Source organism: Ambystoma mexicanum, chromosome 2p, assembly GCF_040938575.1.
Source record: "Ambystoma mexicanum isolate Mex_15411 chromosome 2p, UKY_AmexF1_1, whole genome shotgun sequence".
NCBI lineage: Eukaryota > Metazoa > Chordata > Amphibia > Caudata > Ambystomatidae > Ambystoma > Ambystoma mexicanum.
In genome coordinates, this window is record NC_090923.1 from 1064435980 (window position 1) to 1064461698 (window position 25719).

The 25719-nt window shown below is 44.4% G+C and overlaps 1 protein-coding gene across 1 annotated transcript in view; it reads left to right on the forward strand.

Moving 5' to 3' along the window:
* LOC138567113 (solute carrier family 22 member 6-A-like) overlaps positions 1–25719 on the forward strand; it is a 303311-nt gene that overhangs the window by 233252 nt on the left and 44340 nt on the right. The window contains exons 7-8 of the mRNA XM_069644996.1: positions 4511–4725; positions 19358–19466. Coding sequence (XP_069501097.1) covers positions 4511–4725; positions 19358–19466 — 324 coding nt within the window. The remainder of the gene's footprint in view (positions 1–4510; positions 4726–19357; positions 19467–25719) is intronic.

Sequence of the window (25719 nt, forward strand, 5' to 3'; positions counted from 1 at the left end):
GTTTCCTCGAACCTCAAACCATTGCTGCATGATGAATTGCACCATGTTACAGAATCCAGTCGAACCAGCTTGACTGAGTTGAACCCTATCATATGCTGCAGAAAACAACCAGAAAACCAGCTCAATGGCGTTGAGCACCTGAAAGAAGACGATAAGGTATCTAACAGTAGTTCCACCCCCTGTATTTGTTCTATGGCCAGGTCCCACTTTATACCTTCAAAGACTTATTCTTGAACTTGTTCAACTTTTCTGCAAGTCTGGTAGCTACAGACCCCTGATTTGCATACCCAGAGTACAGTGGTGATGTACAGAGAATGCCAAAAATTCAGCATCTTAAATACAATGTAAATAATGTTCTTAAACATTTATTAACTTTAGAAAAATGGTTGCGGGTGCCAACAACAGCGTCAAAGACCTACATAAACACTTTTCACATGGTGCCACACTAAAAGCCTAGTGGGGACCATTTTTGCACTCAACTTTGTCCTCTTCAGGCTTGTTTGACCGATGAAGAAGACGGATTGCATGCCGTACGGCTCATTGATTTCTCTGGATGATTTGAGAAGCTTACAGTTTGATTGATGGCAATACCTGAAGATAAGTTGAGTAAACTGGGTAACACATCGAAAGCAAAGTCCTTGTGCATATCACCTTTATGGAAAATTAAACTTAAAGGGGTTCTATGAAATTCATCAAGAACAAGACTACATTGGATATATTAACAATTTTTTTCAAGTGACTTAATTTCTATTGGTGTGTTGTTATTTCACCTTCATTTTGAATTGAGTAAAATTATATTTTGTTATCATTGATGTATTTATTTCTAGAAATCTTCATTGGGATTTAGGAGGGCAACAATAGTCCACACTAGACTTTTAGTGTAGCACAGTATCTAACATACCCAAGCATATATGGGTAGTGAAATCCTCCCACTATTTTTGTGTCTATGTTTGATGTCTCCGTCCGCTCACAATCTTGGAGTTATTCTGGACTGTACTCTATCCTTCTCCTCTCACATTTCTTCTGTCGGCGATTCCTATCGCCTTCACCTTTATAATGTTTGACGTGCACACCCTTTTCTTTCTTTGCTTGTCTGTTTGCTTGTTTTTCCTGACTCTTTTACTGATCTTCTCTTCTTCTTGGTCTTCCTTCTTTCTATAAATCTTCCAATGGTCTTCCCTTTCGCCAATCCCCATGTGAGTCCATACTTCCTGTTCTTTTGTCTCTTCCATGGCTTTCCTTTAAATCCCGTCTACTCCTTCACTTTCTTTGTATAATCTTTAAATGGTTGCATGGCATGGCTCCTTCCTATTTCTCTCTTCTATGATTGCTTTCTATTCAGAAGCCTTTCTGCTTTTCTCCCATTCTCAATGGGCCTCATTACGAGCATGGCTAGCTACCGGCACCGCTTCCCGCAATTGGGCAATAACCGGCCCATTACGAGATGAAGGGGCCGGTAATTGCCCATTTGCGGGAGGCAGTAATGCCGGGCTCCCGATCCCCATTCTGTCCCATACAGCACAATGCGGGTCGGGAGCATGGTTGCGCCGGCACCGTTGATAATGGTCTGACCTGGCGGGCTGTCAGGGACCCACGAGAGAAACTTGGAATAAGGCGGTACGGCAGGGGAGTTGCTAGGTCTGGAAAAGACACGGGGCTAAGCTGATCTCGGAACAGTTGGGACTGGGGGCTAGCTAGTCTTTTGGCTGTAGCTTCTGAGATTCTATCCAGGGCTACAACCAAAAGATCAGGGGCTATAGCCCCCTTCGCCCCCCCTAGCAACGCCCCTGCGGTACGGTATGGACGGTGCCGGTGCCATACCGGCACTGTCCATACCGTACCGCCAGGGTCGTAATGAGGCCCAATGTCTCCTACCTGTCCCCCATCCTGCATGTGCCCTATCCTGTTTCCGTTCTTTCTCCCTTCGAGTACCTACATTTTGGAACAAACTCCCCCTTGATCTTCGATCTCTAAAAATTTACATGTGGCTTTGATATTAGAAATAAGTGCAATAAAATACATTGAGGTTTTATCATGATTCATTTGTGGTATTATTTTCAATAACTTGGTAGCTGTATAAAGTTACTTTACGATGGATCTGGTTTATGGTTGTATTAGTGTCTGTATATGTAATGTTGTCCAATGCGGTGTTCCTGATTTTGTTTTCAACACTTTTTCCATATTAAGAGCTTCCATCATGAGGCACCTGTTCCGCTTCATGTAGCAGCTGTACAACAAAGTACAATGTGCAACACAAAATTGAAAAACACATCAATGTACCAAGTAACAGGAAAAAAAAAGCGTGATTTAAAAAGGATTATTCACAAATCTCTCCCCAACTAATACTGCTCAACTTGCTCATACAAACATGGCTCCTGCTATAACAAACCTTTCACCAGGATGCATTGAGGATCTGGCCAGCAGCAGGACTCCTCTGTAATATGCATCTTCAAGAGCTCTGACAGAGAGTTAATTCGCTCTTGCCCGACCTTAAAAGCAAAAGAAGAACGGAAGCTTTTAATTAGTTGATGCCATATATTAAATGAGGAATATTCCAATGAGAACTTCTGGAATGATGGAGAGGTGCCAGGAGCACACACACATATTTGCTCTCACTATCATCCCTGCTTGACCCAGTTATCTCTAGTGCAGCACCCTGGGGGTCCTTACACCTTCACATGTCACATGCATAGTCACTCCCAGCGTATACTGACACTTGGTGAGATCTTGGGCTTTAGGAACGGCGGTACCCTTCAGAATCAAGCCTAGTGACTATGCTTTCTACCCCCTCCTGGTTTTCAAAGGCACATGACAAGATGAAAGTGGATTACTCCCCTACAACTCGGACTGTGTGTCCTAGTGCAGTCATGAGTATTATGCCGCCCGTCAGGCAGCCATTAGAGAGCTACCACCTCTAACTAAAAGGAGTGGACATGTGTGGGAGGGGATGCTCAGCTTCAGCTGCATAGAGATCAGCCGAGTAGTAGAGTCTTTTCTGGGCATTGACACATAGGACCAGACTCTCAAACCTTTTTAGTGCATTGTATCAGTTGCACTGAAAAAAGGTGCACACAAATTCACAAAGGACTTCTAAGTGGGCGCATCTTAAATGCACACATTTAGATGCCTTTTTTCTTCCCTTTGTGTATTTGCACAATTAAGGGGGCTGTTTTGCGCATTGCAGTGTGCTTTCCAAATTCACTAATGGGGTGTGCTTTGAAATGGCCAAGGATTAAAGACCTTCCCCTGCACCTGTTTGGACCAGGAGCAGGGGAAGGCGCGATGCATGAGAGGTTCATTTCTGAGCCTTCCATGCATTGTATTTGTAGTGTGAGCAGAGGTTCATTTCTGAGCCTTCCATGCATTGTATTTGTAGTGTGAGCAGAGGTTCATTTCTGAGCCTTCCATGCATTGTATTTGTAGTGTGAGCGCAGGGTGTGAACTGCTGCTCTGCCACTTGCATGTCTCTTCTTCAAACAAGGACAGGAATGTTTATTTTTATTCTTACTGACTTTGCGAATGACAGGTCGAAATGTGCTCCTAGCCGCAATATCGCGCTCCCGACACTAATGTACTCAAGGGGGCTGGACAGCTCATCTATTGGCTGCTGTTCAGCAATCTTTTGATCACCTTTGCAGATAAGGTGACCCGTGCATTTCTAAAGGTAACTCAGATGAAACGAGTGCATCCTCTGTGCCCCTATCATTTGAGTTACTTTTTGGGACTCTGGCCCAAATGGGTAAATCTCCAGGAATGACTTTGTGCTCACTTTTATGTAATGTGTCTGTTTCCTTTCGAATGTGGCAATCCTCACTCCAGCAACTTGTACAAGTTGATTAGTGAATCATGATGTCATCCTCTTCATGAGAGCATTGCATTCTGTATTTGGCTTGTATCGCAATTAAAGGGAAACACTATGTAGGAAGCAATATTAATCTGTGTGAGGTTGGTGTGCAAATGGGTGGGAACAAGAAAGAGGGTCAAGGGGGTGGGGAACAGGAAGGAGATCTGGATCAGTGGTGAGTGTGTGGCTCCTTAAATAGGTGAGTTTTTAGCTGGCTTCTAAATTGCACGCTTGATGGCGGAAGGATAGCAAGGGTATGGCCCAGAGTCATCTCATTTTCTTTTTTTGGCATGTCTCGGTTTCAGGGTTCTGCCTTCTGGTGTTGTGCTGGCCTCCAGACACTTATGCTAGGTATGGTGGGATCTCGTTTGAGGTTGCTTTGTATGTGATTCAGCAAGCTTTCGAGGGTGATACAGCTTTAGATGGATAACCAATGCCGATCTTTTCAGCTTGAAGTGAAGTGGTTGCGTCTTCTCAGTCCTTTGATTAGGAAAGCCTTAAACCACACACTGGTGCTTTTTGCATGTTCTTGATTTGATCATCTTAGAACCACATGGAAGTTTACCACAGCTCTCACAAATTTTTACCTCCCCACTTTCTTCTTAATCCTGCATTACTTTCATGTTTCTGTGTTTCTCACCCTCTTGTGCAACTCGCCCACTGCAGGTTCTCCACCAGCTTTGCCTACTATGGCCTAGCCATGGACCTGCAGAACTTTGGAGTCAGCGTATACCTAATCCAGGTCATCTTCGGAGCTGTTGACATCCCAGCTAAATTAATGTCCACCATTGCCATGAGCTACATAGGACGGAGAATAACCCAAGCAGCATCCCTTACACTGGCCGGAACAGCAATTATCGCAAACATCTTCATACCATATGGTGAGGTGATTGTATTTTTATGTTATCATATTTTGTTGTTTTGCAACCTGCTATCTCACTGACAACTGCCTCAAAGGGCAACATTAGGGGAGAGAGTGAGGTCAGGTAGAGTTAGGGTACATACATGAACAGGCTGGAATGAGCAGAGTTAGGTCAGCATTCAGTGATTGAAAAGGGACCAGGGGTCATCTGCCAAAAAGTAATCCCAGGATAGAAAAAGTAATCCAAAAGGGAGCGTGAAGTAAGCAAGAAGTAACACAGACATATCCGAGACACACAGCTGGGGACTTTGGTTCAGACAGCCCTGTGGAACTGAATTGAATGAACTGAACTCAACGCCGCCCACTCTGGCTATACGTTTTATACATGAATTATAAAATTACCATACAACATTAGAGTTACTTTTTTTGTGACATCTCACAGGAGATGATTGGTAGAACTCCGTCAGACCCCTATAGTATGTTATACTATACATGACCCTTATTGATGAAAAAATGTCTTGGAGCAAAATCACATTAACACCCCTTGAGACATCACAATCCTTCCCACACTACCCCACAATTAGGTGATTTTGCTGATCCGTAAAAAAAATACCTATTTGCCATTGGTTGGAACTGCCCAATTTACAAATGGATAAACTGCTGCGTACTGATTGGACATGGCATCTTCTGATGACAAGAGGCGAGGCATTCGCACTGAGCCTGACCATGGATGTGCCCCACAGACATCAGCAAGGACACTTTACAATGTTTTACCCTAGAGACACAAAAAAAACCCCTCTCCACTGATTGGCTCCCTGTCGTGCGCCCCAGAACCCTTACCCCATAGCACGGGCCTTCCAGCTCCCTTCTAACGCTACTAAAAACTTGACCACCACCGGGAATACATTTTAATTAGCTGTATTTGATTCCTTTTCCCCTGCCAGTTCTCCAACGACACCCAGGTGCCTAGCTCTATGGCCTTGAAAGTATCTCATGGAGAGACTGTGATAGGGCTGAGTTCTCCCGGGAAACTTCAGTATTGCAACATTTCTGCGCACTGTTTCTGCTGAATATTCAAAGAATGATCATTGCTAAAGCCTGCAGCCCTTTATTATGAGCTGTCTACAAAAATGATTTCTTAACCTAGGCCCACAAAACATGACTTCTCTACTGTTCACATGTTGCCCAAAAATCCCCACAGCCCCTACCATGATACCGCATACAAAACCTTGCAACCCTAGCCCTATGCCCACGCTAGACCAGCTACCATATCCCTAAGCAAGATGCACACACCCTTTCCCCCGTGTGTTGTCCCGTGCTGCGCCAACACCTGTGTCTCATCAAACTATTTCTAGACTACCTGTGCCCCATTCAGTGATGCCACCTATCATGTCATTGTTTACGTCACTGAGTCACTTGTGCAGCTACTACGTGCGCCCCCCTTTGACATCGCTGGACCTTGACAATTACAACACTATAATTGTGTAATTGTGTTCCCTCTTTTTTTTTTTCAAAAATTGTATTGTAAAGATTGTATTGTATTGTAAAGGTTGTATTCAGGAAAGATGCCCATTAGGCTATGAAATCCGAGACAGAAAACCTACATCATTGTGATAGACATGACTGCCATCAGAACAATACAGAATCTGTATGAGTTATGAAACAACACTGAACAAACCAAGACCAGTGACCGTACTAGTGTCCACAGATGTACCCAAACTCGCATAGCACAAAAAAGTCTAACACACCTGATCTTTATCTCGTGCAACACACTCTGCATTCAGAATGAACTTAGGAGGGTGTGACACAAGTGCATAAGTCCTAGGTGTTTGCACAAGAGCATCAAGGGCAGGAGAGCGAGGTGGTCTAACTGTCCCTACAGGACACACAATCTCATTAGGCTGCGCTGGTGGGCCGCCCATCTAAAAGTGGATAGAAGAAGAGTAGGACAAGCACTTTTAATTGTTTTAAAAAAAATGAAAATCTAGTTATACTCTTTGTTATAGTAACTCACTTCATTCACCGGTGCGGGAAAGACAGACTGTTACGTAGGTGCACAGATAGCGGTTCTGATTGGGCTGGAAAGAGAAGGATTATTAGAGAGAGATAGGCTCAGAGTGAGAGATAGGCATCTGGCCACTAACCTACCCGGCGCTGTGGTGAGTAGTGCGGTAGACGCGGTTGCCGAATGTCAGCTGTGGAGATAACCGCCTCCTAATGGATGCTCTGGGCGGGAGGAGCGTAACACATATCAATTGGACGGCTCAGAGGAGGTGTGGAGAGAAAACTGGTAAGCAGCTGCGAATACAAACAAAGGGGGAGAGATGAGACCAAGGTCGGAAGGCGGAATAAGGAAAGGGGTCAGGTAAACAATGAGATCCTACCGGGGAGGGTGACACCATTGGGAACAGGAAGCTGGGAACAGGCGACCCGCGGGTGAAATGACGATTCGTATGCAAATGAAAGGAGAGATCAGATTGGGATAGAAAAGATACACAGTTTAGCATGGAAGACAAAGGCACAATGCTACAAACTCACTGAGCGCTTGCTATAGATATTAGCAACACGACGCAGCTCCGTTCGAGGCTCCAGATAAACTTCATTCAACTCAGAGGGCAGAGTCAGGCTCGAGCATGCACAGGGAATTTGTGGAGTGCTGCAGATGCTACAAGGTGCCATCTTGGGGGTATTCCAATATGCAGAACTAATCGCTTCCATCTCTGCCATACAGACCATCAGAGTTTATTACTCATGAGACATGGTTTATGCAAAACGCAGCAAGATTAGTGTGACAAGTTCAAAGCTTGCTTGAGCAGCCACGTTTATAAGAGTCGTTTCGAACCTCAGTTGAAGGCGATTTGGTTTTGCTTTCAGGGGACGTTGTTGGGAGGTTGTTCCAGCATTTAGGGTCTGTCACTGATGGCGTCTTGCCTCCATGGCATAGTCATAGTCATAGTTGCGGTGGGGGGGTTGCTGCTTGTTGCTAACTTTATATTCCTTCTAAGGATGCTTTTGCTAACACATGTGTAAGTTTCGATGGGTGAGGCGCATGAATTTGCAGATAATTTCTTGTTCCATGCGTAGCCACTCTTAGCCCTCCAGTTTTGGGGTGATACGGTCTTGTAGGTTGAGGTATTACTTGACATTACTGTGTCTTTTAGTTAACATAGGAATGTCGTGGTCAATAAGTTAGATTTTGTGGAGGTGATGATGAATTGTATCACAACAATGCACATAATATACAGATGTTATAAATATGCATGTGCTTTTAGGTCTACAAACAACACTTCCTCAGGACCCTTCCGCAGATAGAATTTATCTGGGTCAGCTGAACATGCAGCTTTTGTTCCATTATGCTACGTAGGAAAAAAACAGTCTATTTTCTACTGCTGTCAGATTGGCTGATGCAAAGCCCTTATCTTTCCTCCTTATGTACTTTTCATTCCGTGAAGCTTGCTTGTAACTTGTGAAGTCTCTCTTTGATGATTAACTTTCTTTATCCTTCATGGGTTTCGTGAGTCATAAAGATGTCGAGCTGTCAAATCACTGACACCTTTCACCATTAGTATAATGTGCACTTTTAGAACGTTATGCCGCAATACTGAAAGTCACTTTTCATTGTGTGCATTCATTTGTTGTTTCAAAAGCAGTTATTTTACTCTTAAGGTTGTATTACTCATATCATGCAGGCATGACTATTCATTTGTATTTCTTGTCTAAACTTTGTTTATTTATACCTTCGCCAGCTTTGCCCTTGTGCCGTCTCTAATTTCTCTTGCACTTAATGCTGGACGCACTCGCAGCCGTATCCTTAACATTTCGTTTTCTCACTGTCACATTGTTGCTATGGCAAGGAATGATTGTATGTAACATTGTCACTTAAGCCAAAATGGCCGCACGTTTTACACACACGAGGGTCCCTTTCTTTAATGTTTTCTTTCTTGCGTGCTACATCAAATGCTCCCGCAACGTCATTCCTAGAATTTCAGGGCTATGCACTCTGGTAAGTGGTGCGCGCATGCATGCATTGTTTAAAAAAGAAATTCTTTGTATATGGCGGCTATTTAAAAAATGCTTTCCACTTATCACTGTCAATCCTTACTCACAATTAAGACTGTTATAAAATGTTCCGCCCACCTTACCGCTTTTGTCATAGTTGCTACTTGCATCTCCTCCTTAGGTCATTTACGTATTTGTTTTCCAGTTTTGTGCTTTAAACTTCTTTCTTCAGTTATGCTCCAGCGACAGCTTTGTTCGTTTTTCCAAAAGATTCACTTGTTGCTTTTCTAATGTTCCACTCTTGATATGAGACTTGCTACACTCTTCTTACTGTTTTAGCTGGTTCCTTTGGTATCCTCTGTATATTTTCTCTTTTTTTTTGTATCAGCCACCTCCACAGGCTGTGTTTCATCAGTCTTCTTCCCAGGGCGCCAATGTTCCTTTATCCTTTGAGTTAATTTTCGCAAGTTACTTCCCTTTGTCGCCAAATGTTATGTACCTCTTTCATACCTTGAATAATACCCAAGACGGTTTACACATCTGTCCTTCTTTATTGATCCATATTAACTGCCTGCCTTTCCCTCCTTTCCATTCCATTCCCATTCCAGTTCTATTCTCACTGCATTCCACATTCTATAAGCCACAACAGATGGCTGCCACGGGCAACAGAATCTGCTCCTTTATACATACCGCATGCATGTGGCAACGCCAGCCCGAAAAGTAGTGGAGTAGCAGGAGTGGTAACCGTAACTATGCCTTGCTCTAGTGTGAATGCATAAATGCCAGAAAGTAGCCATCGCTGGAAGTTCACCTCCAGTTCTGAGCCACATCAGGAAGGCAATGTTGGTATGAACATTAGCACATATACAAGCCTTTTACACTAGGAAATTGTCTTTGTCTTGGAGGACAATGCTACTTTACACATAGCGTAATCAACCCAAAACCAAAAATGTCACATTTGAGCTAATTTGCATACCCACAATGCCTTGCTGATGTGTGGCTCAGAACTGGTGGTGACCTTCCAGCGATGGCTACTAGGTGGCGTTGTGGAATGTGTGACTAGGTTCAAATGGACTATCCTAAGCGCAGGCACATATATATAGATAACACAAGAATCACTCCTGGTCTCATAGGCGATTCAAGAGTTTTAATGTTTTTATTGAAGTTGTTGTGGGCCCTAGGGCCATTCTCATTTCACTCGTCCTATATCGCACTACCACCCTAACTCAGGCTTTGCTGACCCCAGGTTAGTAGATACAGAAGATTGACCCCTTCTGTCTATTTCTGTCTTTGACTGGTTGTGAGGACCTTGAGGGGGAATGCCCTATATCTTTAAACTCCCTCAGGGATATCCTAACGTTCCCTACACTATCTAGTTGTAAGTGCTCTACTGGCATTTGCGAATTGTGCCTTACAAATACCCTGTTGTAGTCAATCCTCCATTTTGCATGCTCACTCCCCACCTTTCCTTTCCTACTCTTTCTGTTATCCATTTCTCCTCACTCCTCCAGCCAATCTTCTATCCCTCTGGTGCTCCACCCTTTGCTGTTACCCCTCCTTCCACTTCTCAACAGCTCCCTCCTCCACTCTACTATTCCCTCCTTCAAAACACTACTCTCTCATCCGCACTACTACTTCCGCCCACGACAAGCCCTGAAGAAAGTGACACAAATTGCAATGCCTGCTGGGCAAGGCCTGTTGACATGCCCAACTGTCAATGTACCGGGGAAAAGTCCCTCTATCTGCCTTCCCACTGCGAAGAATGGTCCTATATTCAGTGCCACCTCAGCATGGCCTTTGGCCATGTCTAGCAGTTACTGTGCCTTAGGCTGGGTGACCTGACCTGCAGTGCCCACTGGGCATGGCCTAATGTCAAGAACGTCCTAGAGATGCACACCATATCGATTGAATGAGCCTTCATCTCAGAGTGAATCCCCATCTGCAGCCATGTGCATACTCTGCAAATTGTTTAACAATGCATTTCATGTATGAGCTCTATATCTGTTTATGCCATCTTCATTTAATGTTCCCAGCACCTGGCCCATCAACCATCTAACACACCATTGCTCCACTATTTCAAAGCACCAAACAGTGCAACTGCCCCATCCACTGTATGACCTTTGGTAATGTGCAGTTCTTGTTGTGGTGGGGTTTTTGGCTGCTGTCCCCTCATACCGGACATGAAGGTGTTCTTGATAACTCATTGTGAGTCTTCTAGTAGACAGGGCCATCATGCTACAAAAGCGTCTTGCAGACCACACTGCACACCAATGAATGGTGGGTCAAGACCCCATTTTGCTAGGTATAGTGGTGGTGCTGTGGGCACAGCTCCATATGAAGACATTGTTCCATCATCTGCTGCAATACTGGCTTGGGCTCCAGGGGATTCTAAATACCAAATTCTGGTAACCTTGCTGATACAGCCTCCTCTCCACTGGTGGTTAGCTACGAAAATACCCTGAACAGTTATGACCACCAATACCAGTCAAGAAGGTTCAATGGCCAATGAAGGGAGAGCCACCATCTCCTGGTTGTGGTCCCTTCTGAAATACAACAGCTCATACAACTAGAGGCAGTGACGAGACCACAGGTTCTAGGTTTTTGTTTACGATGACTGGCACAAATCTGACACAACCAAGGGCAACTTTCCTCTAGTGTGGGTGTACACTGAACATTACGCCCTGGGATTCTAAGCAGATCCCCTAGGTGTCATTATTGCTACCCACTTCTGTATCATTTCACCTAAATCTGCATATGTCAATGAGCTGGTTGACTTATTTGATTTTCCCTGGATGGGTCTGTTTGACTTGGTTCTGTTCCCTATTCTAAGATCCCAATGCATGGCGGATGTATGTACAATCTCTAGTACAGCATAGATGAAAACTCTGCTTTTGACTCAATTTCTGCAGCTTAGCCAGGTTCTTTGTAAGATATATGACTTTGTTACAAGGTTCCTGGCAATTTCAATGTATTTCTGCTTAAATAGCACAATAGTAATTTGCTGTTGCTGCGATTTGATACTGTGGATTTACAGCAGGTTCACGAGTGGTGGTCACATGGTGTTAGTTACCTATTAGGACTTTGATGGAATTACTGCAAACAGTAATTCTGCCACAATAATTCCACCGATGTTTGCCCTTGTAGTGGAGGACTTATCTCCAGCATCATGCTAGAAGTAAATCCTCCACTTCAATTTCAATCTTAGATATGGGGGTGCGATAACATTGGCAGTAATTCCATTACTGCCCAAATAAGTGGTAGTGATGGAATTCCTGCCATTTATTTACTGCAGAACTCATAATAAGGTCAGAGTGATGCAAATCCAGGATTAATCCACTCTTGCTTCTCTATTTCACCAACTAGTGCCTCTAGGTGCATCAGCCTCTCCAGAGGTTCAGCCAGAACCCTTGGATTCTCTTGATTCATCAATCATTCCTTCAGCATCCAGTACTGACTTAGTTGCTCCAGCGTCTTCCCCGTCATGGCTTGGATATGGAATGTATAGGGTTGCAGAATTCAGCACAGTGCAGAGAAGTGACCCTGGAAGCACAGGCTTCATCTCAGCCGTGTACGTTGACCTTGCATTTCAGTCACTTGATTCCTTTAAATGATGGTATGCGGTAAAGGGGCTGATGACTTTATTGTGTGATCCAGTGAACATTTTGCATTTTATGAGACACAGGTTCCTGTGAACATTTGCAGCCTCTTAAATATGGGTTCACTTGGCAGAGGACAGGGTCTTTCTGAGCTCCTGCTTGACTACTGTAGGTGTATAGTAGTACGTGATGTTTTTCAGGAGCAGTGTGGGGTCACTGGGATGCTGTGAACTGCTGCTGAGAACTTACCACTGATGCGAGTAGTGCATGCAGTGGCCAGCGCATGGGAGTATTGGGTTTCTTGTGTTATCCCACCTGGTGTGAGCACACTGGGACGCACAGCAAGGCACGTCCTTAAATAATAGTTGCAATGAGATAACACAGACCATCTGATTGACATTAATACAGCACCACAAGCGGGTCTTGGGAGGTGTACCGTCTTCTATTTTGTGGTGGAAAGTTCACCAGTCCTCTACAGTTTGAGTCTGGGATCTGTTGTGCCCTGTAAACACGACTTAGAATGGCAATTTCATCCACTGTTTATCACAGTATTTGACAAAGCACGTACTGTATCCTATCAAATAATTCACTGACTCTATATGCAGATATACATATTTTTATATTTTATTTAGGTGTTATTGGATTATTTGATTGAAAAAAGCAGCTCCTGCTTTTTAAGTATCTGCATTGTGTAAATAATATGGTGCAAAGGGCTATGGTACATATCTTGCAAGTTGATGTCCGACTGTACTCTGTTACCATTCACACAATTCTGCTTTACATTTGTGAATGTTCACAGGAATGCAGGATTATTATTCAAAAATAGAAGTAGCCATTGCTTTTTTCTGATGGCTCCATGTTCAGCATTTGGGAGGCGGACCCTTAGATGATTGACGCTGCATATCTACACTTCAATGCCGGTCTAAGGCCACCCTCTTCAAAGGAATTTTCCTAGCTGGACTTGCACACGAAGACGACAATTTCCAACGAGAAAAACAGTGGCATGTGCAAAGGTCGCTCATGAATACAGTAGTTAGGGCTGGGACAAAGGTGAACTGAAATAGAGTTAATGTGTAATTACTAACCTAGAAATGTGTTCTCGTCACAGTCCCGTTCATCCTCATCAGAGTCCCTCCACCGCTACCCCACCGCAATGTGCATCCTCCAGTCAACACAGTTGGGTAGTTACAGCATGATTGTTAGAGGATGGGCCTCTCTAGGGAGTAATGGACGAGTGGCGTAAAGGTTGATATTTTAATTAAAGGAGCATGCTGGATGTTAGACTTGTGACTGGATGCTCCTCGCGTTATTGGGACTGATCAGGATGAAATGGATTAAGCGAAATTGATATCATCAGTTAAATTATAAGGCATGCTCCTGGATTATTTTGAAGACACAGGGGTTGACAAATGTACAAGGAAAGGGAGAAGACATTTAGATTAGTGACCTGGAACATAGTTCCAGTTTTACATTTTTTCTGTGGCACTGGAAGCAACAACAAAGAATGTATTTGAAGGCTGGCACAGTTCATGCTTTCAGCTACACAACATGGCTTCCCAATAATAGGCAGCATTGAAATGAGAATTTTTCCAAGAAAGGAATAAGCCAAATAACACCAAGCGAGCATACACAGAATATGGTGATACAATACAGAGACAAAGCTAAAAAATTACAAGAAGCAGTCAAAAGTTATCAAAATATACCAGGCATCATTTATTGAAGGGGCCCGCCTTTTTCGATGTTCCTCCAAATCAAAAAAATAAAAGAGCCATCCCACCTCTCTCATTTTTCCTGAAGGTGAGCTCACTTAAGTTGATGCAACCAAACCATGCTCCTAAAAATCCAAGCTAAGAAATGCAACCAACAAAACCAGCTAGCAAGTAAAGTAAATGAGATGCCAGAAATATTTAAAAAGTATAAAACATCTTGTTAATTCAATTTACACAACTTGTTTAAAAAAAAATAGCAAATGAGTCCAATGCTGAAAAAATCCCAACATTGAAATAAGGAACAGTGCACAAATGCAAAATATTGACATCCATTGATGTGTGCATACTTCAACCGAAATACTGTATAATTGCCCATTTCTGGAGAAAATGGTTGAGCCAAAACATGTAGAATGAAAAGTCACAGTCACAAACGATTATACTAACTTCGCAATTCGTTTATATATTTAGATTAAATGATTTTTAAATAATATTCTGTAAAATAATATTTCATTTAAAAAAATAGGGTCCTAACTAACCAGTGTTAGTTTGGCCTTATTTTTATTTCATTAGTATTTTCCGATATTATGACTTTCCGTTACTTGTGGGAGAAGACCCTATTGCTCTGAGAGGCAGGTACCCTGTACTGCCATCACCTGTGTTAGAATCTCCAGTTGGTCTGAGTAGAACATTAATGTGTTCACTGTTTACTCTTGGGTTATTCGGATGCTTCCTAATATATGAATAAAAGGACCACGTGCTGTTGCAGTTTATGGGAGGTTCACAGGCCTTCAATGGTTCATAATTCAGACCTCCAGGAAAGGCAACAAACAGGTAAAGCCTCTAATTAGGGTCTGGGCCTTATACCAAAGCAACCAAAAAAGGCAAAGTCGGCAACACAGGCAGCGGCACTCACACCTTCACTCTACTCGACTCACTGTTTCCCCAATGACATTGAATAACAGGGAGCCGAATTTGCAAGAGAATCCAAGGGCCTTGATTTCGCCATCAATTCGGCCACTGCAGCCACACCCAATCCAAGTCAGAGGCATAAGACACGGGCCGGAAGAAGTCTATTGAGGGGTGGGGGTGATGCAGGAGTAAATGAGATTTCACCGGAATGATTAGGCTATAGTAAAGTGGGAAGAACTGAGACTCCATTAAATAGTATGATACAAGGGATGAGAGAAGGAATGAGACTGCAGGAACACTTTGCTTTTCCTCCCATTGCAGGAGGCAAGGGATGGAATTGCCAGGGCAGACCCTCAGACTCAACAGTGCCATAATAAAGGTCAGCTCCGTTGAAACTCATAGGAGTATAGCTTCAAGGGGAGCACAATGTAATCTTGCATGGGCCGGTCTTTACCTGCCTCATCTGTATCTGCTGTCTGCAACTATCCTTCATGTCCTCCAAAATGTTCCCTTAATAATCTATTGTTCAAATTTTGTCCATAATATTGTACCTTATTACAGTGTGACCTTCAATCAATCAATAAATCTCTTTATTCGGAAATAAACATTCCATCAATAATAAAAAACATATAAAACACAGTCTATACATTATCAACAAGAAATAAAAAATTAACATACATTAGCATGTTTTAAATCATAAAATAATTAAAAACATACACTGGGAAATTTGTGCAGCTGACTTCGCAATGAAAATGCGCTTTCAATCTAAGAATAAACACACTGTGAAATAAACAAGTCATGAATTGCTAAAAACAACCGAAAAGCAGCGTATATATGACAAAAAATACATGCAATGCTGTAGATTGTTTACATTAGGCCTGAGGCAACTGCATTTGCAATCAGTAATAGGTTCACCCTCTGTGGAGCGGAAAGAATTTCATAATAGATGTATTCTAAAACGCAGAAGAATTGCCTGCTTGCTCGGATTTGAGAACCGTGGAGCACAACCTGGCCTAACAGCAACAGGGACAATCTTATGGTAACATAATACACTTTGTTTTTGGTTTTTTAAGCTAGATTTCATTCCAGACATTACGTTTACGAAAAAGAAAATTATCCACCAGTGACCTTCTTATCCCATCGCTAAAATGAACACTTTGGCAAAAAGGTTTATAAATCCAAGAGTGTGGTAAGAAGATCTAATGTATTTTAACCAAAGCGAAAAAGTGTGAATGTTCAAAAACATAATATCTTCTACCAGGCAACGTATTAATGATTAGAGAGGATTTCCCCATAATCGCAGCCATTAAAGCAGTGTTTGCAAAGATATTAGATCCTCAATATGGATTAAATTGCATTGTTCATGCAGGAGATATCCCGGAAAACCCTGAGACGGCCCCATGATTTTCCTCAAGAACTGATTTTCATTAACTTGAGGCACCTTTGTGGAATAATAACGCCAAGTAGCTGCACCATAGGTAAACAAAGGTACCGATTTAGCCCGGTAGGTCCCAACCGTGTGGTGTTATGGCAGTCCATCAAGTTTCATGCCATATCACACAATTGAGCCATTAATCTGGGAAGCCTTAATCACTTGTTTAATGTACAAATCCCACATCATGTCACAAGAGTTACACCCAAATAGTGATAGGAACTAGCACAGGCCAATTTCTTGCCTTCAATTGATATTGCATTCCCCAAAGGTCTACTTCCACCAACATAAATTACCTTCGATTTATCTATATTCATTGTCAAATTGTTTTGTCCCATGTATTCATTGAACGCGTTAACCAGTGTTTGAAAGGTGTCCTTTCCACCAGGACTGCATGGTATAGCACACATACGTTTTACCCAGCCATTTTGGGTATGTCACTCATCAAGTAAAACAGTGCAAACGGCAGTGAGTTTAAATAAAGATTAAAAAGTATAGGGGCTAAAACGCACCCTTGTCTCACACCTTGGGATACTTGAAATGCCTGAGTTGCTTTGCCCCGAGTCCCCATCCTCACTCTTGCCGATAGATTTGAGTGCAATGCAACAAGAACTTGCAAGATCGCCCCCGGCATTCACAATGCACATAAAACTTTCCAAAAGTTGTCAGGGTTAATACGGTCAAATGCTGTTGAAGATCCATGAACCTCAAATAAAGTGTACGTTAATAGCCACAGACGTACTTGTCCTGAACTAAAATCATGCTTTGATTCAAAGTACCTATACATTCTTGAAAGCCATACTGGTACTCTGCCAAAATGTGGCTGTCTGTTACCCAGTCCATGATACTGTGCAGTGCTCGGCCAAACCAGAAATTGGCCGGTAACACGCCGGATCATATTTGTTTCCTTTCTGAAATACTGGTATTACAATTGCCTCCTTCCAGGAGTCCAGTATGATTCTTTGATGCAGTAGCATATTAAATACCATGGTGGCTATAGGCACCCAGACAGACCTTTCATACTTCAAAACCTCAATTGGGATCTAATCTGGTCCCACAGATTTGACATTTGTCATCCCAGCTAATGCTTTTTCTACTTCACTCATAGAAAATGCCATAATGGCATCACTGCAATTCCCCAAATCATACTCCAGAGAATGTGCTTGGTAGTCACAATTCCTCTGCTCAGGGCATATTACATGGTACACTTGAGATACATGTTGTATCCGCTTAGCTTCGCCTACCAAATCCATTTGCTCGTTTGTGAATGTATTTCAAGTGTTCAATCCTTCTGCAATCGTTCTCCAATATACTTTCTGTTTACCTGTGTCCACTGGCCTTTCTAAATTCAGCCATGCCTGCTCTGCTAATTCTAATTCCCTAACTTTTAGGGTCTTCTTGTAATAGGCCATATTTCCTCCTGGACTCTACTTTGCTTTCTCAGTGTGGTTAGGAGCATTTGCTTAGCCATTTTACAATCCTCGTTAAACCACAATACTCTCTTTGATCTATTTCTTGTCCTAAATTGCAATCTCCTAGAGACCCTGGTAATTACAGATAGTATGTTCCCCCAAGCCAAGCTTTTAGCTTCCTCAGTACTGCCAGCATGCAGGCAGATGGCTATATATCCCAAAGAGGCATATATAAACTCTGGAACTGGATTGATATTTTCCCAACAGATTGTTTTAAAAATACCACCTTCACCCTCATTCTCATTCCCTACTGGGGAGGAAATTCCTCCCCCGTCCCTAATGTCAGAACAAGGGGATCGTGATTGCTTTTGATCCTACTGACCACCTCAAAATCTTGAACACAAGACCAATGTTCCACCTCTGAAAAAAATAATCAATTGTTGAACAGAATCTTCTCTGGCATTTACAAAAGTATGCATTCCTGGGATCTCGGATGAAAGTCTCCCGTTTACTTCCCTAAACCCCAGATCAACGAAATCATTGACATATTTCTTCCCCCTATAGTCAGATCCGACCTCTATTAAATTAGGTGAGCGGATACCAAAAGCGGTATCCTCTTCTTCAGCGCTGTCCATGGTCCCACTGTAATTTACCATTTTTAAATTAAATTCTCCACCCATTAAGAATCTGATGTTAGTTAAGAGGTCTGCATAACCTCTTGCAGCATGCATTATATTTACTAACTCTGATAAGGGATCACCATCTCCTTTTAATGAAATATACAAGTTTGCAATATGCAACTGAGTGCCCTTTTCGAGGACAACATCTGTAATCAGTAGTGTAGGCGAACTAATAAATCCTTGACCCTGCTTGCATTTCAAGGCACTCGACACATAGGTAGCCAAACCACTGTGTTTCCTATCCCTTATGCTTGGTAGCGCCTTTACACTAAAGGCTTCAACATTAACCAGATAAATCTTATCCGAGGACAATGTTTCCTGGAATAACAAAATATCTGCTTGATTCGAAAATGCTATCAATTCTGGATCCTTAGCCCTGCAATGTTCCATGAAACAATGCGTATAAGTCTTGAACATGTGTTGTTCATATTAAGGCTTAGACGGGGAGGGTGTGTGTCATGCAACCATAAACCGCATCCCTCGCCCTGGTTGTTAATAAAAGGGGAATAGATCCAGCCAATGCATCTCCTAGAGCAGCTGGATTCGGGTCCATCACATTAATTGGGGGTTGAGAACCATTAGAGATGGTCTGCCCTTGTTGTAGAGCACTTCACAGCTAGGCTTGCAGTACATAAATCCCAGTGGAAGCATGACCATACCTATGGTGAAGGACTTGAGGGTAGTGCTGTAGAGATGGAGGGGCCGAATGAATGATGCATTTCAGGTAAGTGTGAGAGGCAAGTGGTGAGGAGATCTTTGACACTCAACTGATCGGCCTGCATGCAGGTGGGATATGCTAGTGTGGAGTATGAGATGAAGATCATCATGGACAGCGTGTGATAGACTACTTCCTGCCGAGGGAGGGAAATTGTGCTAGCGTCTTTTTGAAGATTTTGTCACGCTATTCTTTTTAGAATTTCAGACATTGCGCACATCGATGGCAGTGATGGGAAAGGGATGTCTCGCCTCCTCCTTCAGCTGTGCGTTCCTGTTTACCAGCGAGCTCTACCCCACGGTTATCAGGTCAGTTGACTTTTGATATAGTTATCGAGACTTTTCTGAAAGACGGCCTTTATTTTTGCTGTATTATTTAAATGTGACAATGTCAGAAGGCACACAAATTGGTCTTTTTCAAGTAGAAGTGAGTATCGAAGGTAGGGTGGTTGAATAGAGCAGGTGGGGTAGGAAGGGGTAGAAAGAGTGGAGGTTTGGTGGGTGGCTAGGGGTAGAGAGAGGTTGGGTATGTAGAGAATGTGTGGTGGGTGGGATTAGAGAGAGTGCTGATAGGGTGGGTGGGGATAGAGAGTGTAGAGGTTGGGAAGGTGGGTGGGGTTAGGGTGCCGGTAGCTCAGGGGGTAGTGTGGGTGGGGTGGGTGGGGGTAGGGTGGGTGTTGGTAGAGAATATTGTGATAGGGTCAGTGAGTAGGGGGTAGAGGAAGCAGGGTGGGTGAGGTAGAGAGTGTGGGGAGAGCTGGGTGGGGATATAGAGAGTGTAGAGGTTGGGTGGGAGCAGAGAGAGTGGATGCAGGGGTGGACAGGCATATAGGGAACTCTGGAGATTTCCCAGTATGCCTCCGCTCCCTGGGCCTCTTTTGTGTGGTAACCTATTTTATTTCCAGATTTTCTCATAGGAAAATGGTTGGGGTTGCTGAGAATGTGCAATATGGGGCCACTTAGAACATTTTCTACAGGGCCTCTTTTGGTTCCCTGTCCATCCCTTAGTGGAAGGGTGGGTGGGTGGGGTTAGAGAGCGTGGAGGGTGGTTTAACTCACTCGCTTTTGGCGGGTGTCACCCACCTTGTACCTGACACACCCACCAAGCACATACGCCCATTCACTTCAATGGGCTATCACTGGGCCCCCAAAATATTTGGGTGTTTTCACCTGCCCTAGCGACAAAGAAAGGTTGAGAGCTCGAGATTGGGAAAATGGACACCCATTTTCTCTAACACGGGAGGGTGAATGGGTGGCATTTTACATGCATGAGGGAAACGGATGTCCATTTTACCAATCTCGAGCTCTCAGCCTTTTTTTGTCACAAAGGCAGGTGAAAACACCCAAATATTTTTTGGGGCCCAATTAGAGCCCATTGAAGTGAATGGGTGTATGGGCTTGGCGGGTGAGTCAGCTGCAAGGTGGGCAACACCCGCCAAAAGTGGATGAGTTGAGAGCTATGCAATCATAGAAACAAAGAAAATACTACCTGCTGTCGTTCTTCTTTAAACTGGTTCCTGTGAGGTTACACAGCAGGCAACACGGATATTTGCTCTGCCATCAGCATCATAGCATTGTGTGCAGCCATGCTTCTTCTGTCAAGGAACCGGCAGCTCCTAACCTAATAATGGAACTTCATACAGCACCTGTGCAGGTTCTTGACAGGCTCACCACTCGGGGTACACACTCTGAACAAGCCCGCTGTGGCTACTGGCAGCATACGGCAGAGGCATCCACTTGCTGAGCTGCCTCAGACTGAACTCGTGCGCATGTTCGGTGCCCAAAGCAGAGAACGGAAGCTGTCAGATTGTCCTCCTCATGTTTCTGGTAGATGCTGGCAGTGGCGGGAAATCCGTTTTCCCTCGTAAGTTTCCTGATCCGAGGGAAAAATACTTGTGTAATCACTGTGTTTAGTAAGTACATTTGGAACAAGGCCAACTCTTCTGTGTCTGTTCGTATAGCCGCAACTCTAGCAGAGAAGTCCTTCTTCCACTTACACGTATTTGAAAAGCTGCAATTTTGAGACAAACAATTGTTGGTGTGCCTCCCCTAATTATAGCCCCTTCATGCACAAAATACCACACCTGCAGATTGGAAGATATTCCAGCTGTGCACACATTCCATAGCTGTGTGTATGCAAAGTTTTCAGGCGAGATGGAGAGAGGCAGGGTGATAGATATGTCGCTTTAGTTTAATGAGGCATATCTGTGGTCAGGTCTGTTGACACACGAGACAAAGTAATGCGAGCCAGCGCTCGGCCCAGTGACTCTGACTGGTCCCGCTGGCGCATGTGCTTCTGGCTTCTATCCAACGCGAAGGATAGGGTCAACTTGGCCTTAGAAGGTACGCACCACTGCTTTCTCAGTTCCGCTTGGCCGGCTACCGACGCAGAGGCAGACCAAGCAACCTGTGGCACTCCACAGCAGTTTCCGGTCCATCTGCCTCGTCATCTACCCAGTCAGCACTCTGGAACAGTTCTGGTGACGATCCACAGGGCTGTACAGAAGAGAGCCAGGGGTGGACTGGCCTACAGGGAATTCTGGAGATTTTCCACCAGGCCACTGCACCCTCTGCCTCTTTTCTGTGATAACCTATTTTATTTCCAAATGTTCTTATGGGAAAAGGAGCTGACTGACCTTGTTTTTTTGTTAATCCCGGCACCAATCTTGGAATACAAGAAACCCTCATTTATCCTCTTTAAGGTTTAGAAAAACTACAAGACAGGGGGGAACCGTGGAAACGTAGAGGCTGCATATTTGGGACAGGAGGTGGGCCAGCTCCCATCTGTTTGCCGGCTTGAGTGGGCGGATCAATCACTAGGCTGCCTCAGGCTACGTGGGGACAAGAGACCTTAGCCGCTTGATGTGAAGGGTCACCCCAAACCGGCTGTGTTCGGATGGAAGAAACTGGGGTAATCGTCTGGTGTTAACTTTCTTTGGAGGCGCAGGGGTCGTCTGCCCAGCACAGCAAGAGGCGGCAGTGAGGTCAAATAGCGCAGATTCAAATTAGTCACACCTGCAGCCCCTGTGCAGCCACACCAACCTGGAGCAAAATAGGGAAGACAGATAAGAGTCAATCCAAGCTCCCTTATGAGGCCCAGTCAAGGGTCCTGCCTCTGGGGTCACAAGACATGGAGGCAGAGGTGAAATCAAGACTGGAGCCCTCCTCTGACACCCTGCAAGACATAAAGGGTATGCTAACACATTTGCAATCTGGCATTAACACTCTAGACAATAAATTGGATACCCTTACGTGCAAAGTGGACCATATGCAAGTCAGGCTTAATAAGCATGGCGACAGATTGGATGAGGCAGAACAGCGTCTATCCACGGTGGAAGATGAGACTGCTACGAATACACGTGAAATTATCCAGTTAAAGAAAGCAGTCAAGGAGTTACTGGAGAAATAGGACGGTTACCAGTCATTTGGTCGAAAACCAAATGGTTGAATGACCATTTGATCGAAGTAAAATGGTCGAAAAAAAAAAGGTCGAATTTTTTTTTTTATTTTTTATTTTGTGAGGGGGTTCCTCCACAACCCCTCTTTTTCTTTATTAAAAATATTTTTTAAGCAACCAAAACTAAAAAATATATATAAATAAATAAATAAATAAATTCGACCTTTTTTTTCCGACCATTTTGATTCGATCAAATGGTCATTCAATCTTTTATTTTTGACCAAATGACCGGACACCAAATAGGACGACTTAGAATCAAGATCTCAGCGTAATAATCTCAGGATTGTGAGGGTCCCTGAGGTGGCGGGCAAAGGGCCCATGGAACTGTTGGTGGAGGCTCAGTTGCAGGAAGTACTGGGCGAGTCTAGCTTCTCCACAGCATTTGTGGTCGAAAGGGCTCATTGCATACAGGGAGGAATGCCCCCTGTGCCAGGTGCCCTGCCCAGGCCCATCATCGCTAGGCTGCTTCATTACCGGCACCAGGACTTTGTACTGCAACGATATTGGGAGCTGGGCTCTCTACTGTATAAAGGAGATCAGATTTGTCTCTTCCCTGACTTTTCAACAGTGTGCAGGTGTCTAGGAGGAATTTTGTTGAGGTGAAGAAGAGGCTAAGGGATTCAAATACGGCATGCTGTTCCCAGTGTATTTTTGGACTCTGTCGACAAGAGCGCCCGGCCAGCAAAAACCAGAAGTGGCCAGGGCAAGCAACAGACTACAGATCTTGGTTGAATTCCTGTGGCGCACCGGTGCGTCACTATATGTTCAGGTTGGCTACGGGTGGAGTTGCTCTCTGTCGAGGCATACGTTGATCAGTTGGGAGGGTGGGGCTGGCTAAACCTTGAGTTTCTCCCATGCCTTGGCACTGTTCTTTGAAATCTGGAGAGGTGGGGGTGCAACTGGCAGGTGGGGGTGAGGGTGGAGGGGGGAGTAGTTCAATCTTGTTGCCTTGTTGGTGTCGAGTTGTTTTTGACAGTGGATAGGCCTCTGGCCTTAACACTATGGAGGGGATATTTCTTTCCCGAGATGTCCCTGGGCACACAGAACGCAGTGGAGAAGTTTACGCTCAGATGCAGAAGCGGAATGGGAGCAATACCATATAGAGGGAGGGTGGTTATGCCTAGGGGCCTTGAGCAAGTGGGAGAGCACCCTCCGCTGGGAGGGCTGGGTTTTCATTCCACACTGATGGCCGGGATGTTTTGACTTACACCACATAAGGGTGTCACATGTATGACCTGGAATTTATGCAAAGACATCAGGTTGATGTTGCTTTACTTCCGGAGAAGCACCTTTCACCTTCCATTGAGGTCCCCTTTGCAAAATCCTGGTGCTGTCACAGGTATTTTTCCTCATATTCAAGTTAGTCATGGGTTATTTGCATATTTATTAAGGGCACGCTGGGATTCCGATGCGTGGAGGTGGTGAAGGACACAGAACGCAGGGCCTTGATCCTTACCTGGGTGGCGCAGGGGGCAGGAATTCACTTTTATCATCTATTATGGGGTTAACACAGACTCCCTGTGGACCCTGTAGCTCATTGAGGAGCAGATTAGAAGGCATCCAGAAAATATGGTGTTGTGGGCATGGATTTTCAATGCTGTCATGTGTACCATGCTGGATAGATCAGGGGGAGCCATCAGGGGAACGGCGGGGGCCACGTATGAATTGCAACAGATTTGTGCCACAAAGGAACTCGTAGATATGTGGCGGTATCGGTACAGACAGGATAGTGGGTACACATTGAGGTCATCTGTGCACAGCTCTGCATTGAGGTTGGATTATATCCTGGTTTCTAGCAGGGTATCTTGGTGGGCTACTGACTGTAATATCTTGGCGCATACGCTATATGATCATCCTTTGGTGAGAGCAATGCCTACCATTCCTCGGAATTGGCAGGGGGGCAGCAGTTGGTATTTCAAGAATGAGAGCTGAGAGCCTGCGAGATTCGATGTTCTATGAGGCGGTGCGGCAGGGTATAATCAATTTTTTCCAAGAGAACAAGGGTTTGGTGGCATCATACTCTACTCTATGGGAGTTCTTTAAGTGTGTGGTTCAGGGGATCTGCATTTCTAAAGAGGCAGGGATTCTCAAGGGAATTAGGGCCGGGTTGTCCACTAGTGAGGCTTGGAGGTGGAGCCAGAGTTCTTCACAGATACTGGGATTCAGGCATGGTTACCCAAAGAGTTGAGGGCGTTTAGGGTGCCAGCCGAGAGGGCGGTGAAATTCCTTGACCGGCAAGCGCCAGTGCAGCAATATGGTGAGGGACAGAGACCGGGCAGATTACTAGTGCGAATGATACAAACAGAAACTGCAAAGTCACATATAGGGGCTATAGCGTCACCCGCGGGGGAGCTGCTGCATACTGATGAGATTATGGGGGCACTGGTGAACTACTATAGGGAGTTATACTCTTCCAAAACCAAGGTGTTCCAGGTGGCATTGGATAATTATCTTGATCAGGTGGGGCTGTACTGGTTGGCACAGGAGGAGAGGGATTTGCTGGCAAAGCCATTGACCGAGCAAAAGATACATACAGCCATTAAAGTGCTCCCCGCAGGAAAGGCTGCAGGCTGAGTCGGGCTATCGGCCGACTTTTATAAGCGTACTCCCCGGTTCTCGTTCCCCATATGCCAAACATGTATCAGCAGGGGCTGCGGTAGGGCTCTCTCCCTAAATCGATGAGAGAGGCAGTGGTCACTCTCCTATTAAAGCTGGGGAAAAAGGCATAGAGTTGCTCTCCCTATTGGACGATGTCTCTGATAAATTTAGACAATAAGATTCTGGTCAGGGCACTTGCAAACAGGCAGGCCCTGTTAATGCTTAAGTGTGCTCTGGCTGATCAGGCCGGGGTTATGCCTGGGATGTCCACGTCATATGGGCTACGCAGGGTATTTGGGCTCCTCTCAGTTCTGGAACAGCAGTCCTCAGCTGCAGCAGCCCTTCTCGACGCTGAGAGGCCTTTGATTCAATTGAATGTTCCTATCTTTTCTCAGTTATAGGACGCATTGGGGATAGGAGTGGGGTTTATAAGGCTGGTGTCCAGGTTATACAAGGGCCCTGTGGCACACCTATGGGTAAACAACAGAGTATCTGCCCCCATTACGA